Raw genomic sequence first — 17,313 nt, 5'->3', positions numbered from 1 at the left:
ATTTTGAGGAACTGAAATAGACCACGCCGTTGGCCAACTAAAAGCTGATCTAAAGTCCAACGCAGAGCGTGTTAGTTCCTGTGCAGATCCAAAGGCATACACACAGGATGTACAGTAATACACAAATATCTTTAGAGATGAAAACAATTAAAGGATTAAAATGCTACAAAATTATTATTTTCTACATAAATATAAAAACCACTGCCTCCATGCCTTCATGTCGGGGGGCTTTTTTCAGTTTATTCATGACAATCTGGATTAGTATAATGTTATTATTATTAGCAGTATTTATTATATGCATATTTAAATATGCTTTAATAAAAACAAGTTTAGATTTGTCCATCTGTCGGGTTATTGGAGTTGTCTGCATCACCATATGGGGCATAAGAACAGGACATGGGTTTAGATATAAGTCAGTTTTTTTGACCACACTTCGCTATTATTGTTCTTTTATTCGTTTGCTGGAAATTAGAACTGAATTTAGAAATAGTTTTAAACAAATCTTTGCGCTTAAAATTAAATATATAGGCTAATGGATGTCTTCAGTTGAGGGTGTCCAACACTGTTTCCTTATACACCAAAGTAAAGAGTAAAAGTAAATAGAAAGTAAAGAGGCTGAATGGAGGAGGCTCGTTCTTTATCTTCGCACTGCAGATGCTCTGTTTAACTGTTTTCTTGCTAGTGAAGAGTTCAGTTTGTCCATTTAGTTTTTCCACTTACAAAGTCCGCCTCGTAAATAGCAAATGTGTCATGGTGCGACGCAACTGCCTTTTAAGGGGATGTGAGATGAGACTCTGATTGGTTTAATGCATGTTATGCTCAAAACACGAGCGACACTGACACGCACGTCTCAAAAAATGTAATGCAATGATGCGTAGCGCAAGCACTGTGATTGGTCGGCTTGGTATCGCTGACGAGCGTGGCACGTCCGTCAATTTCAGCCTCAAAATGAGCGAGTTTGAACCACATGTACATTAAGGTAGCATTCAGTAAAAACAAAACACCAGCGAAGAAACTCGACACAAAGAAACAAACACCTACTGCCAGCTAGTGTTTTGGAAATGTTATTGCAGAGCAACACACGCAGCGCGTGGAAGTATAAATGCACGACTACACGCAAGGCAGGTACCGTGGGTCACACCGATCAGAAGAAGTATAAATCAGGCTTTAAAATAGCAAAAGTGGATTCGGACTATGCAACTAGATCAGCTTTAGACTATGCAACTAGATCGTTAAAATAGAGCCCTTAATGAAAGGTGTTATAATCATGCATTAAATCTCATTCACATACATGATGTGTCATGTCATAATTATAAAGATTTAATGAACACCACTTCAAGTAAAGTGTTACCGAGTTTTTCCTTCTTATTTTTTCATAAATCATGAGTTTACTTGTAGTATTAAAGTCCACATGAACCAGAAGCTGCCACATTTTTTTCATGTTGTAACTCAGTTCTTAGAGAAACAGAATATTAAATGAGAAAACAGTGGGCGTGGCTTTTTTTTTTTAATTGTGAGCTGATTGGATATAGTAAAGTAGGCATTTCAATCAGAAAGATCTGGAAAAGGGTTTGGGGAGAGTTATTACAACCTAACAGACTCCTCCTCCTCACCATTTCTGTTTGTTGTCCAAACTGACAGCAGGAGGGGTGTGGTTACGTGTGTTAGCCACGCCCAATACCTCAGACAGACCTAATCTGAGAATTTAACTAACAAACAAGAAGTGCATTTTCAGATTTTAAATTATAGATTGCAAGAGCAAACAATTTATTTTTCTTAATGTCATGCACAGATGAATTGTTCAGCACAAAACTAGCAATGTGAGCTAACAAAATCAGTGTTACTTCTGATTTCAAGGGGACTTTAAAAAGTACAATAGTAAAAAGCTTGGTTTCTGATCAGTTTTAATAATGTTGGTTATCTGATTTTGCAAATTTACTCTTCATATGCAGCTATTTGTTTACTAGCATTTTAAAATATACATTTCAGTTCATTAATATACAGTCGAAGTCAGAATAATTAGCCCCCCTTTGAATGTTTTTTCTTTTTTAAATATTTCCTAAATGATGTTTAACAGAGCAAGGAAATTTTCACAGTATGTCTGATAATATTTTTTCTTCTGGAGAAAGTCTTATTTGTTTTATTTCGGCTAGAATAAAAGCAGTTTAAATTTTTTTTAACCATTTTAAGGTCAATATTATTAGCCCCTTTAAGCATTTTTTTTCGAATGTCTACAGAACAAACCATCATTATACAATAACTTTCCTAATTACCCAAACCTGCCTAGTTAACCTAATTAACCTAGTTAAGCCTTTAAATGTCACTTTAAGCTGTATAGAAGTGTCTTGAAAAAATATCTAGTCAAATATTATTTACTGTCATCATGGAAAAAATAAAGTAAATCAGTTATTAGAGATGAGTTATTAAAACTATTATGTTTAGAAATGTGTTGAAGAAATCTCTCTCCGTTAAACAGAAATTAGGGAAAAAAATAAACAGGGGGGGGGGGTAATAATTCTGATTTCAACTGTATGCATCATTTTAAAGAGTTCATTAAAGAGAATCAAACTATAAAAATAAATATCTAAACATTAAAGCATTGCTTGGAAAATACTTGAAAGAGAAGTAACAGTTTTACAAATGAACAACACTGAAAATATCAAGCTAAATTTAAACAGCCGAGTCAGTCAGTCAGTAACAGTTTAAGTGAGTTTATCACAGTGTTGACAGGCGGAATGAGACTTTTCCAAATGTTTTGCCCTAATTTTAGCTTTTCTCCAGGGTTGTGTGGGGTCACTCGGGGCCAGTTATAATTACGTGCGTTTATCTTGGCTTAGAGAACTCGTGTGGGTGGCAGACCAAAACGTAGAGCTCCGTCCTCACCAATAATCACACTGTTTTACTCAGATATACATATTTACACAATGAACAAACAAGACGTGCTTGTTAGAGAGTCACGCTGTAGAACTTAAAGGGGTAGTTCACACAAAAATGCTAATTTACTCACTATTTACTCACCCTCAAGTGGTTTAAAACCTTTTATGAGTTGCAATACCCCTGTTGAACACTAAATAAGATGTTTTAAAGAAAGCTGAAAACCAGTAACCATCGACCTCCACAGCAGGAAAAGCTAATAAAAGTCAATGGTTACAGGTTTTCAGCATTTTTCAGAATATTTTCTTCAGTGTTTAACGAAAGAAAGAAACTCTTAAATGTTTGAAACAAGTAAATGGAGAGAAGATTAATTTAGATTTTTGGGTGAACTGTCCTTTTAACTGAGCTGATGAGTCACAATCAACACAAATATTATCACAAAATCAGGTGAAATCTCATTGCGATACGTCACAGGAAAACATAAACATTTCATCCGCTTACAAACAGTTTACACAATCAGTAGCCGTGGTGGAACTGAGCTTCTCAGCTGTTTTAATGCATCAGATTAACATTTAAATAGTTTATAATACATTAAACACATGTTGTAGAGGACTTGTTTTTACATATACATACAGTATATATATATATACATAGAGTATACACACACATATATATATATATATATATATATATATATATATATATATATATATATATATATATATATATAAACATCTTTTGCGAGGGAACGCAAAAAAACTTAAAAATATGTTTTTCTTTCACTGTTTTTTTTTCTCCCACCCTTCCCCTCCCCCCCCCAATTTCTGTTTAACGGAGAGAAGATTTTTTTTCAACACATTTGTAAACATAATAGTTTTAATAACTCATCTCTAATAACTGATTTATTTTATCTTTGACATGATGACAGTAAAAAAATTAAAACTGCTTTTATTCTAGCAAAAATAAAACAAATAAGACTTTCTCCAGAAGAAAAAACATTATCTGACATACTGTGAAAATTTCCTTGCTCTGTTAAACATCTTTGGGAAATATTTAATAAGGGTGCTACTAATTCTGACTTCAACTGTATATATATATATTCATTCATTCATTTTCTTTTAGGATTAGTCCTTTTATTAATCTGGGGTCGCCACAGCGGAATGAACCGGCAACTTATCCAGCATATGTTTTACGCAGCGGATGCTCTTCCAGCTGCAACCCATCACTGGAAAACATCCATACACACTCATTCACACTCATACACTACGGACAATTTAGCTTACCCAATTCACCTATACCATGGGTCTTTTACTTGTGGGGGAAACAGGAGCACCTAGAGAAAATCCTCGCCAACGTGGGGAGAACATGCAAACTCCACACAGAAACGCCAGCTGACCCAGCTGACACTCGAACCAGCAACCTTCTTGCTGTGAGGCGAACGTGCTATAAATGAAATTACTAAATTATCACAACTTATCTCACAACAAGAAGGTTGCTGGTTCGAGCCCTGGCTGAGTCAGGTGGCATTACTGGTTAGGTTTTGCATGTGTTTGCGGGGGTTTCTTTTACGTTGGTGGTTAAGAGTTGGGCTCATATATACTGAGATTAAAAAAAATATTTATGATTGCATAAGAAGTAAATTATATGATGAAATGTGGACATTTTAAAAGCTATAATCACAATATAAAGTCTTATAATTATGAGATAAAAACTGAAATTTATTTACAAACTTTTATCTCATAAACAAATACGTTTTCTTTTCATCGACTAATTGTGACTTCTTTATTTATAAGTCAAAATTATATGTTACTGTATGTTATGTGAGTGTTATTTGTGAGATGTGTAGTGTGTCTGTGTGTCCTGCAGGTGGTGTTTTTACCCTCGTGTTCTGAGAGATGTGTCCACTGTGGATTTGTCCACCACAGTTCTGGGTCAGAGAGTCAGTTTACCCATCTGTGTGTCTGCCACCGCCATGCAGAGAATGGCTCATCCGGATGGAGAGACAGCCACTGCCAGAGGTCAGACCTGCAGATACAACAGCAGAACACATGATGGCGCTAGAACACCTCATACAGATTCATCTAATATACACTGTAGTGTCAGCAAACATCTCATACGAAAAGCAGTAGAGCCGCAGTTCCTAAAACATCAGTGTTTCTGTGTGCATATAACTCTGATGTCCATTTCTGACTCTAATAAAGTGTGTCTAGAATTAGAGTCTTATAAATTGTGCATAGAGTTTAGGAGTTCCCTTCTGACAACTATAACATGTACATATAATCTAGAAGTCCATTTCTAACTCTTATAAGATGTGCATAGAGTTTAGAAGTCCATTTTGGCCACAGCCATATCACCCTGCAACCCAAGAGCAGTTACTCACTGAAGCTAAGCAGGGCTGAGCCTGGTCAGTACCTGGATGGGAGACCACATGGGAAAAACTAGGTTGCTGTTAGTGAGGCCAGCAGTGGGCGCTCAACCTGTGGTCTTTGTGAGTCCTAATCCCCCAGTAAAAGTGAAGGGGACACTATATTGTCAGTGGGCGCCATCTTTTGGTTGAGACGATAAACTGAGTTCCTGACTCTCTGTGGTCAATGAAAATCCCATGGCACGTCTCGTAAAAAGCAAGGGAGTAACCTCGGTGTCCTGGCCAAATTCCCTGGTGGCACTTAACCATCATGCCTCCCAATCATCCCTATTCAGTAAATTGGCTCTGTCACTGTGTCTCCACTCCCCCATTGCTGAAGTGTGGTGAGTGCGTTTTCGCCGTTGTCCTGTGGCTGCCGTTGCTCTCTGCACTGGTGGTGGTGTGGAGAGACCCCCTCATGACTGTGAAGCGACAGACACGATAAATGTGCCATATAAATACACACATTACATTACATTATATTACTCTTATAAAATTCATACATAGTCTAGAAGTCCACTTTTGTACTTTATAAAACACGTTTAGCAGTCCATTTCATATAAAATGTGTCTAGAAGTCCATTTCTAAGTCATATAAATTGGAGTCTAGAAGTCAATTTCTGAGACTTATGAAATGTGCAAGTAACCTAGAAGTGCATTTTTTTTTGGCATGTGCATAATCTAGAAGTCCATTTCTGACTTTTACAAGATGTGCATAGGGTATAGAAGTCCATTTCTGACTCTTATAAAATGTGCATAGACTAGTAGTTCACTTCTAACAATTATAAAACGTGAATATAATCTAGAAGTCCATTTCTGGCTCTTATAAAATGTGCATAGACTAGTAATTCACTTCTAACAATTATAAAACGTGAATATAATCTAGAAGTCCATTTCTGGCTCTTATAAAATGTGCAGATAATCTAGAAGTCCATTTCTGACTCTTTTAAAACGTGGATGTAATCTAGAAGTGTTATGGAAGCAGACGGACAAACAGGGTGAGACTCTTATAAAATGTGGATATAGTCTAAACGTCCATTTCTGATACCTATAAAATGTGCAGTCTAGAAGTCCATTTCCCACTCTTTAAAATGTACATATAGACTAGAATTCCTTTTTTGAGTCTTATAAAATGTGTCTAGAAGTTAATTTCTGACTCTTATAAAATGTGCATAGAGTCTAGAGATCCACTTTCAGCTCTTATAATGTGTCTAGCAGTCTATTTCTTATAAAAAGTGTCTAGATGTTAATGTCTTAGTCTTTTGTGCATAGAATTGTGCATAGACTAGGAGTTCACTTCTGACAACTATAACATGTGCATATAATCTAGAAGTCTATTTCTGACTCTTATAAACATGGATATAATCTAGAAGTCCATTTCTGACTCTTATAAAACATGGATATAATCTAGAAGTCCATTTCTGACTCTTATAAAACGTGGATGTAATCTAGAAGTCTATTTCTGACTCTTATAAAATGTGCATATAATCTAGAAGTCCATTTGTGACTCTTATAAAATGTGCATATAATCTAGAAGTCCATTTGTGACTCTTATAAAATGTGCATGTAATCTAGAAGTCTATTTATGACTCTTATAAAACGTGGATGTAATCTAGAAGTCCATTTCTGACTCTTATAAAACGTGGATGTAATCTAGAAGTCTATTTCTGACTCTTATAAAATGTGCATATAATCTAGAAGTCCATTTGTGACTCTTATAAAATGTGCATATAATCTAGAAGTCCATTTGTGACTCTTATAAAATGTGCATATAATCTAGAAGTCCATTTGTGACTCTTATAAAATGTGCATATAATCTAGAAGTCTATTTCTGACTCTTATAAAATGTGGATGTAATCTAGAAGTCCATTTGTGACTCTTATAAAATGTGCATATAATCTAGAAGTCCATTTGTGACTCTTATAAAATGTGCATATAATCTAGAAGTCCATTTGTGACTCTTATAAAATGTGCATGTAATCTAGAAGTCTATTTATGACTCTTATAAAACGTGGATGTAATCTAGAAGTCTATTTCTGACTCTTATAAAATGTGCATATAATCTAGAAGTCTATTTCTGACTCTTATTAAATGTGCATATAATCTAGAAGTCTATTTCTGACTCTTATAAAATGTGGATGTAATCTAGAAGTCCATTTGTGACTCTTATAAAATGTGCATATAATCTAGAAGTCCATTTGTGACTCTTATAAAATGTGCATATAATCTAGAAGTCCATTTGTGACTCTTATAAAATGTGCATGTAATCTAGAAGTCTATTTATGACTCTTATAAAACGTGGATGTAATCTAGAAGTCTATTTCTGACTCTTATAAAATGTGGATGTAATCTAGAAGTCCATTTCTGACTCTTATAAAATGTGCATATAATCTAGAAGTCCATTTGTGACTCTTATAAAATGTGCATGTAATCTAGAAGTCTATTTCTGACTCTTATAAAACGTGGATGTAATCTAGAAGTCTATTTCTGACTCTTATAAAATGTGGATGTAATCTAGAAGTCTATTTCTGACTCTTATAAAATGTGCATATAATCTAGAAGTCTATTTCTGACTCTTATAAAACGTGGATGTAATCTAGAAGTCCATTTCTGACTCTTATAAAACGTGGATGTAATCTAGAAGTCTATTTCTGATTCTTATAAAATGTGCATATAATCTATAAGTCTATTTCTGACTCTTATAAAATGTGGATGTAATCTAGAAGTCTATTTCTGACTCTTATAAAATGTGCATATAATCTAGAAGTCCATTTCTGACTCTTATAAAATGTGGATGTAATCTAGAAGTCTATTTCTGACTCTTATAAAATGTGCATATAATCTAGAAGTCCATTTGTGACTCTTATAAAATGTGCATGTAATCTAGAAGTCTATTTCTGACTCTTATAAAATGTGCATATAATCTAGAAGTCCATTTCTGACTCTTATAAAATGTGCATATAATCTAGAAGTCCATTTCTGACTCTTATAAAATGTGCATGTAATCTAGAAGTCCATTTCTGACTCTTATAAAATGTGCATATAATCTAGAAGTCCATTTCTGACTCTTATAAAACGTGGATGTAATCTAGAAGTCCATTTGTGACTCTTATAAAATGTGGATGTAATCTAGAAGTCTATTTCTGACTCTTATAAAACGTGGATGTAATCTAGAAGTCCATTTCTGACTCTTATAAAATGTGGATGTAATCTAGAAGTCTATTTCTGACTCTTATAAAATGTGCATATAATCTAGAAGTCTATTTCTGACTCTTATAAAATGTGCATATAATCTAGAAGTCCATTTCTGACTCTTATAAAATGTGCATATAATCTAGAAGTCCATTTCTGACTCTTATAAAATGTGCATGTAATCTAGAAGTCCATTTCTGACTCTTATAAAATGTGCATATAATCTAGAAGTCCATTTCTGACTCTTATAAAACGTGGATGTAATCTAGAAGTCCATTTGTGACTCTTATAAAATGTGGATGTAATCTAGAAGTCCATTTCTGACTCTTATAAAATGTGCATGTAATCTAGAAGTCTATTTCTGACTCTTATAAAACGTGGATATAATCTAAATGACCATTTGTGACTCTTATAAAATGTGGATATAGTCTAAACGTCCATTTCTGACTCTTATTAAATGTGCATATAATCTAGAAGTCTATTTATGACTCTTATAAAACATGGATATAATCTAGAAGTCCATTTCTGACTCTTATAAAACGTGGATGTAATCTAGAAGTCCATTTGTGACTCTTATAAAATGTGGATGTAATCTAGAAGTCCATTTCTGACTCTTATAAAATGTGCATGTAATCTAGAAGTCTATTTCTGACTCTTATAAAACGTGGATATAATCTAAATGACCATTTGTGACTCTTATAAAATGTGGATATAGTCTAAACGTCCATTTCTGACTCTTATTAAATGTGCATATAATCTAGAAGTCTATTTATGACTCTTATAAAACATGGATATAATCTAGAAGTCTATTTATGACTCTTATAAAACGTGGATGTAATCTAGAAGTCTATTTCTGACTCTTATAAAATGTGCATGTAATCTAGAAGTCTATTTCTGACTCTTATAAAACGTGGATGTAATCTAGAAGTGCATTTCTGACTCATAAAAAATGTGCATGTAATCTAGAAGTCTATTTCTGACTCTTATAAAACGTGGATGTAATCTAGAAGTCTATTTCTGACTCTTATAAAAAGTGGATATAATCTAAATGACCATTTCTGACTCTTATAAAATGTGGATATAGTCTAAACGTCCATTTCTGACTCTTATTAAATGTGCATATAATCTAGAAGTCTATTTATGACTCTTATAAAACGTGGATGTAATCTAGAAGTCTATTTCTGACTCTTATAAAATGTGCATATAGTCTAGAAATCCATTTCTGACCCATAAAACATGCATATAATCTAGAAGTCCATTTCTGACTCTTATAAAATGTGGATATAGTCTAAAGTCTATTTCTAACTTATAAAACATGGATATAGTCTAAAGTCCATTTCTGACTCTTTTAAAACGTGCATATAATCTAGAAGTCAATTTCTGATTTATAAAACTTGGTAAACGTCCAATTCTGACTCTTTTAAAAATGTGCATATATTCTAGACTTCCATTTTCTTTACATTTATAATGTGCATATAATCTAGAAATCCATTTCTGACACATATAAAATGTGCAAACACTGTAGAAGTCCATTTCTTGACATTTATAACGTGCATATAATCTAGAAATCCCTTTTTGAAATGTGCATATAATCTAGAAGTCCTTTTCTGAGTCTTATAAAATGTGCATACAAACTAAAGTCCATTTTTGAGATGTGAATATAATCTAGAAGTAGATTTCTGACTCTTATAAAATGTGCATGTAATTCAAAAGTCTATTTCTGATTCTTAAAAAATGTGCACATAATCTAGAAGTCTATTGCTGAAAATCTGCACATAGTATAGACTATAAAATGTCTATACCTTCATCTTATAAGTAAGACTTTGTATGTCAATGTTGCATGCTTTTCTTTTCCTGTGGTGCTCCTGCTGTTACTGTCAGTACCATTGAATACCACATTACCACAGTTTGACTGAAGTAATAATTCTAGTAATTACAGCATTCAGTCAGAATCTGTAATCTCCCCTGCACACATATTGATGGCACATTTAAAGCTCTAGTTCACTTGCAGAATGAACATTTCCTAAATATTTATGCCCTAAGCAATATCGGAGTATGGTTTTGTGTCAGACCCAGTCCTAAAACACACTTGCAGCCAATAAGCACTAAGGAGCATGTCTGGTTATTACACTACCTGACAAAAGTCTTGACGTCGATCCCAGCTGTAAGAGCAACAAATAATAACTTCTAGTTGATCATTTGGAAAAGTGGCAGATTTTTCTGATGAATATTCTGTTGAACTGCATCCCAATCACCTCAAATACTGCAGAAGACCTACTAGCATGGAGCCAAGATTCTCACAGAAATCAGTCAAGTTTGGTGAAGGAGAAATCAAACATTTTTGTGCATCATTTCCTCATAGCAAACTAACAGTAAGAGGAGCGTGGTTAAGAAGATTTTGGCTGATTCATCAAACTTCAGAGAACCACTCCAAACGTGAGCAGACAGGAGCATAGAAGTAATCTGATAAGTGTAGTTAAAATCCAGGTGAAAGGTCAGGCTAGGCAGCAAAGAATTAAAATGGTGAACAAGGCAAGAAACAAAACACGGGAAATAAAACAAGGAATACTTCGTAATGTTCGTGGAAGAATGTGAATGTGAAAATGAAGCGTACTGTATATATAGGCCAATCCCAATTCTTTGTACTTTGTATGTGTCATCAGAGGGGAAAAAGCCACGCCCACTATTGACCATCTCTCCCTAATTAGCATAGGATGTTAGTCTTGTTTTTGAATCTACCACTATGCTGACACACAGGCATTTGTAGCTCTGCTCTCATTTGTAAAGAGCACAATCACATTTGAATTTAAAGCGACAGTCACCAAAACAACACAATTAGAATCAAAGCCTAAAAGGGTCCGTTTCAGAGAGTTTAAACATTATTTGTGTGGTAATTAGAGCTGAAACACACACACTCTGGGAACATCAGATATTTATTTCACATCTTGTAAAAAGGGGCATAATAGGTCCCCTTTAGGAACGTTCAACCCTGAGACCAGCAGCATCCTGAAGAATGTGTGTTTGTGTGTGTCTGTTCAAGTCTCTGTGTGTGTTTGTACGCAGCGTGTCTTTCCTCTGGCACGGGGATGATGCTGAGCTCCTGGTCCACCTCCAGCATTGAGGAGGTGTGTGAGGCTGCACCGGGAGCCGTGCGCTGGCTGCAGCTCTACATCTATAAAGACAGAGCGCTGACTCAGTCTCTGGTCAGGAGGGCCGAGGATGCCGGCTATAAGGGCATCTTTGTCACCGTGGACACGCCTTATCTTGGCAGGCGACGCGATGACGTGCGCAACCGATTCAAGCTGCCCTCTCATTTGAGGTAAACGCTGAGACAACCACACATGACGTGTGTGTGTGTGTGTGTGTGTGTGAGAGAGAGGGTGTCAGCAAAATCACTGTGTGTGTGTGTGACCTATTAGGACATAAATGTGTATAATGAAATGGGTATGAGACAGGTATTACAAGGAGAAGGTGACTTATGAGGACATTGCTGATGTTTACATTTTTCAAAAGGCTATTAAATCACAGGATGAGTTTTTGCATACAAATGCGAAGTCTCATGTGAGGGTCGGGTTTACTGTAGGTACAGGGTACAGATAACTGCCCAATCAGATCTCACATACAAGGTAAATCCCATCATAATGACCTACCTCAAAACATGGATGCTTTATGAATGCAGCAAACTGCTTGGACACATTAAAAGTCCAAAATCTTTATATGCATTGACCTAGATACTGTATAGATGCATGTCATTGATGAGATGACGGATGTTTACTGTATGAAGACCGAAATGGCCTTAAACACCCAGCAGGCACAAGATGTCAACATGACGTCAGATTGAAGTTGTACCCCAATGTTGTGGGGATGTCGCATTTTGTTTGGAAATGAAAATCGGTTTGATGTCAGAACTCAACGTCAGGCCTACGTCAACATCCAACATCTAACCTAAAAATCAACCAAATATCAATGTCTAATGATGTTACAGCTTGACGTTGTGTGGACGTTACCACTATTGACATTTATCAGACGTTAGATTTTGGTTGCCATACCTGCCAAATAAATGTCAATATCTGACATCGATGTTGGTTCGACGTTGGATTTTGGTTACTTTCTAACAACCTAAAATCTACCAAATATCAACGTCATTTGACGTCATTATAGGACATCAAAATAACATTGTCCTTAGACACTGGCTAGACACTGAATTTTGGTCACCTGACATCAAAAACCTAAATCAAACCTAATATTAACGTCTTATGACGTTGTGTGCTTGCTGGGTTATAACTAAATGCACTACAGAATGTTACGTTTACACACATCTACAATTTACTTGTAAATCCATCAGCTTTTTACAGTGTAATACTCACTACTCTTGAGTACTTTTAAAAGGGCTACTCTTTACTCATACTTTGAGTAATATTTACAACAGGTTATTTTTACTCTACTTGAACTACATTTTTAGGCAAGTAATGGTACTTTTACTTAAGTATGATTTTTCAGTCCTCTTTACACCATTTCCCAAATCAGAAAAAATAAAGAAAGTGGTGACTTCTGAATTTACTTTGACTTGTATTTCATTGCAGACAATATGAACACAATATTTCATGTTTTGTCTGGGAAACTTAATTTCATTTGTAAATATACATCCTTTCCTGTCATTCAGACCTGCAACAGATTCCAAAAAAAAGTTGAGACAGGAGCAGTTTAGGGCTAGTAATCAGGTAAATTGGTTAAATAATGATGTAATTATGTGTAATTATGATTTGGTACAAAAGCAGCATCCAAGAAAGGTCTAGTCATTTAGGAGCAAAGATGGGCTGATGATCAGCGGTTTGCCACCAAATAGATGAGAAAAATATTGAAATGTTTAAAAGCAATGTTCCTCAAAAAAAAGATAAGAAGACCTTTGGATATTTCACCTTCAACAGTGCAGAACATCATTAAAAGATTCAAGGAATCTGGATGAATTTCAGTGTGTAAAGGACAAGAGCGCAAGCCTAAGCTGAACAGCCGTGATCTCTGATCTTTCAGCCGGCACTGCATCAAGAATCCTCATTCATCTATAAGTGATATCATCACATCTGTTCAAGTCTACTGCGCCAAACCTTTGTCAAGTACCACAATACGTAGTTACATCCACAAATGGCAGTTAAAATTGTACTTTGCCAGAAGGAAGCCCTATGTTAACAGTGTCCAGAAGCACCATCGACTTCTCTGGGCTCAGAGGCATCTGGGATGGACCATCACACAGTGTAAATGTGTACTGTGGTCAGACGAATCAGTATTTCATGCTGCCTTGTTTTCCAGGGATGCCAATTCATATTTTAACAAGACAATGCAAAACCACGTTCTGCGCACATTACAAAGTCCTGGCTACGAAAGAAGAGGATACAGGTACTTGACTGGCCTGCCTGCAGTCCTGACCTGTCTCCAATAGAGAATGTGTGGTGCATTCTGAAGGGCAAAATGCAACAACGAAGACCCCGGACTGTTGTCCACCTTAAGACTTGTTTGCAAGAAGAATAAGGCAAAATTACACTTGAAACACTTCATCACTTGGTGTCTTCAGTCCCTAAATGTCTTTTAAGTGTTTTGAAAAGCAATGGCAGCATTACAAAGTGGTAAATGCTTTACTGTTACAACTTTTTTTTTTAAATGTGTTGCAATTATGTGTTTACTTAAAAAAATAATAATCATGAGAAACACATTGAATAATGTGCTGCTGTATTGTCTGAATTTGGAAATCCCTTTCCTTATTTGCTATTAGACATATACAGTTGAAGTCAGAAATATCTCCCCCCCCCCCCGGAATTATTAGTCTCCCTGAATTATAAGCCCCCTTATTTTTTATTTATATTTTTCCCCTATTTCTGTTTAACGGCGATATGATTTTTTCCAACACATTTCTAATCATAATAGTTTCAATAACTCATCTCTAATAACTGATTTATTTTATCTTTATCATGATGACAGTAAATAATATTAACTAGATATTTTTCAAGACACTTCAATACAGCTTAAAGTGACATTTAAAGGCTTAACTAGGTTAATTAGGTTAACTAGACAGGTTAGGGTAAGAAATAGCTTAAAGGGGCTATTAATTTTGCCATTAAAATGGTTAACAAAAATAAAAAACAGCTTTTATTCTAGCCGAAATAAAACAAATAAGACTTTCTGCAGAAGAAAAAATATTATCAGACATACTGTGGAAATTTCCTCTGTTAAACATCATTTGGGAAATATTTAAAAAAGAAAAACCAAAAAAAATCAAAGGGGGGCTAATAATTCTGACTTCAACTGTATATATGCCAACTATTTCTGATTTGGGGTTGTACAGTAAAAACAATAGAAACCTATGGAATGTATCCACCACAACACGTGTACCATATATTCCAAATGTCCCCACAAGTATAGGAATACCAATAAATTTGGCTTATACAGTTGTTAAAGTTATACACTTAAAGTGACATTTAAAGGCTTAACTAGGTTAATTAGGTTAACTAGGCAGGTTAGGGAATTAGGCAAGATGGCTTGTTCTGGAGACTATTGAGAAAAGAAATAGCTTAAAGGGGTTAATAATTTTGACCTTAAAATGGTTTTGAAAAAATTAAAAACTGCTTTTATTCTTGCTGAAATAAAACAAATAAGACTTTCACCAGAAGAAAAAATATTATCAGACATACTGTGAACATTTCCTTGCTCTGGTGAACATCATTTGGGAAATATTTAAGAAAGAAAAAAAATTCAAAGGAGGGCTAATAACTCTGACTTCAACTGTATATTCTAAATAAAAATTATGTCACTGTTTTGGAGCACAATAGCTTATAAATATCCTTAAGACTAACATACTAATGCTAACATCTAAAAAAACATTGTTTTATATTCACAGGACCTTTAAAAGTGCACTAACTAATATTTAAAAAGGCTTCTGACCACAGTCGTCTGACAGATTCCCAAAACACACTTTCAGCCAATCAACAGTAAGGGGCGTGACTATTAACTATAGTGGAAATTAATATGAAAGGGGGTGGGACTTGTCAGGTTATGGCTGTTTATTTCACATATAGCACTTTCAACAAAAGATTAACAAAAACCATAATCAAACACTTTTAAAAAAAGGCTCCTGAGGTTTCTGTATAAACAAACTCTCGGTTTCCCCCTCACTCGCAGACAAGATGACTTAACAGATTTACCCAGTAAAACAGCGCTCACTGGACAACATTTTATATCTTTAAGGAAACAGTAGAAGCAACAGTAGATCACGCCGCTCATGTGGATTAATATTCACAACTCGAGCTCCATCAACACTTGCTACATTATGCTTTTTTTATGTGGGGAAACCACATAATTCAGATATCAACAGTTCAGCAGATATGCCAACAGCAGCCCGCTATAAAACAGCCCTCATGAAAGTAAAGCCTTCCTGCTCCGAATCCCAAGAGCTGAATTACACCTATCAGAATCTTTTTTTTATCCCCAGAAAAAGCTGCATATTTCAGCAGAAGCGCCTCCGTTTCCATCAGCAGTGACACAACATGAACTTGATCTCAACCCTCAAAATCTCAACCCACAAATCAAAGTTTACCAGTGGAAACAAGGTGCCATTGAGCGCCGCTTTGGTGTTTGGATTTTAAAAAAACCAAGGCTCAGTTTTCAAGCACTGACCAAAAAAACAACACTCACAGGACTAATTCCATTCTGCACTATGTTTTTTTTTCTACTTCTTCAGGATGGCGAATTTCGAGTCTCCAGATTTAGCGTTCTCCAAGAAGGAGGGTTACGGGGAGGACAGCGGGCTGGCGGTGTATGTGACGCAGGCTATTGATGCCACGGTGAGATGGCAGGACATCGGCTGGCTGAAAACGCTCACAAAGCTGCCTGTGGTGGTCAAAGGGGTACTGACAGGTGAGAAAGAGAAACGAATGTTATTTATTGGGTATTTATCGGTCTATTTATTGACTTACTGATTTAGCAGGTCATAATAACGAACATTGTTAAAATAAAAAATAACCAATAAAAAAATGACCAATGTGCGTTTGAGAGATACAGTAAGCAAACAAATATTTAGTGGCAACATTTATAGTTAATGATAATATTATATAAAGAAATAATAATAATAAAAAAAACAATTATTATTATTATTATTATTATTATTATTATTATTATTATTATTATTATTATTATTATTGTGTTTGATTTGGAACAGGTGATGTCAACAGGTGATTAATTAATGGGTTTGGTACAGTAGCAGCTTCCATGAAAGGTCTAGTCCTTTAGGAGCAAAGATGGCCCGAGGATTGCCAATTTGCCAACAATTTTACAACAAAATTATCAAAATGTTTAAAAACAATGTTCCTCAAAGAAAGATAGGAAGACGTTTGGATATTTCATCTTCAACAGTGCACAAAAATTATTAAAACATTCAAGGAATCTGCAGAATTTTCAATGGAACAATGAGCCCCGATCCCTCAGGCGGCACTGCATCAAGAATCTTCATGCATCTATAAGTGATATCATCACATGAGCTCAGGACTACTGTTCATAGTTACATCCACAAATGCCATTCAAAATCGTAGTTTGCCAGAAGGAAGCCCTATGTTAACAGTGTCCAGAGGAACCATCGACTTCTCTGGGCTCAGAGGCATCTGGGATGGACCATCACACAGTGTAATTGTGTACTGTGGTCAGACGAATCAGTATTTCAGGCATTTTTTTTGGAGAAATGCACAGTGTGCAAGCTGATTTTGCTCACATTTTAAGATTATAAGGCTGAACATGACATGAAATGCCCTCCGTCTACAGAGATATCTCCCTACAGTCTATTACAGCCTACAGTATTTCTCT

At 35.3% G+C, this 17,313-nt stretch overlaps 1 protein-coding gene across 1 annotated transcript in view; it reads left to right on the top strand.

The window, feature by feature from the left end:
- The window catches only part of LOC130244125 (2-Hydroxyacid oxidase 1-like), a 19,096-nt gene extending 2,257 nt beyond the window's left edge, over positions 1-16,839 (top strand). Inside the window, exons 2-5 of the mRNA XM_056476410.1 lie at positions 4,741-4,892; positions 11,533-11,788; positions 16,199-16,374; positions 16,832-16,839. Of these exons, the coding sequence (XP_056332385.1) occupies positions 4,741-4,892; positions 11,533-11,788; positions 16,199-16,374; positions 16,832-16,839 (592 nt within the window). The remainder of the gene's footprint in view (positions 1-4,740; positions 4,893-11,532; positions 11,789-16,198; positions 16,375-16,831) is intronic.
- Positions 16,840-17,313: the final 474 nt, after the last annotated feature.

This window comes from Danio aesculapii, chromosome 17 (genome assembly GCF_903798145.1).
Source record: "Danio aesculapii chromosome 17, fDanAes4.1, whole genome shotgun sequence".
Lineage (NCBI taxonomy): Eukaryota > Metazoa > Chordata > Actinopteri > Cypriniformes > Danionidae > Danio > Danio aesculapii.
The sequence above is the reverse complement of the archived record's forward strand: the minus strand, read 5'-3'. Positions and strand labels throughout refer to the sequence as shown.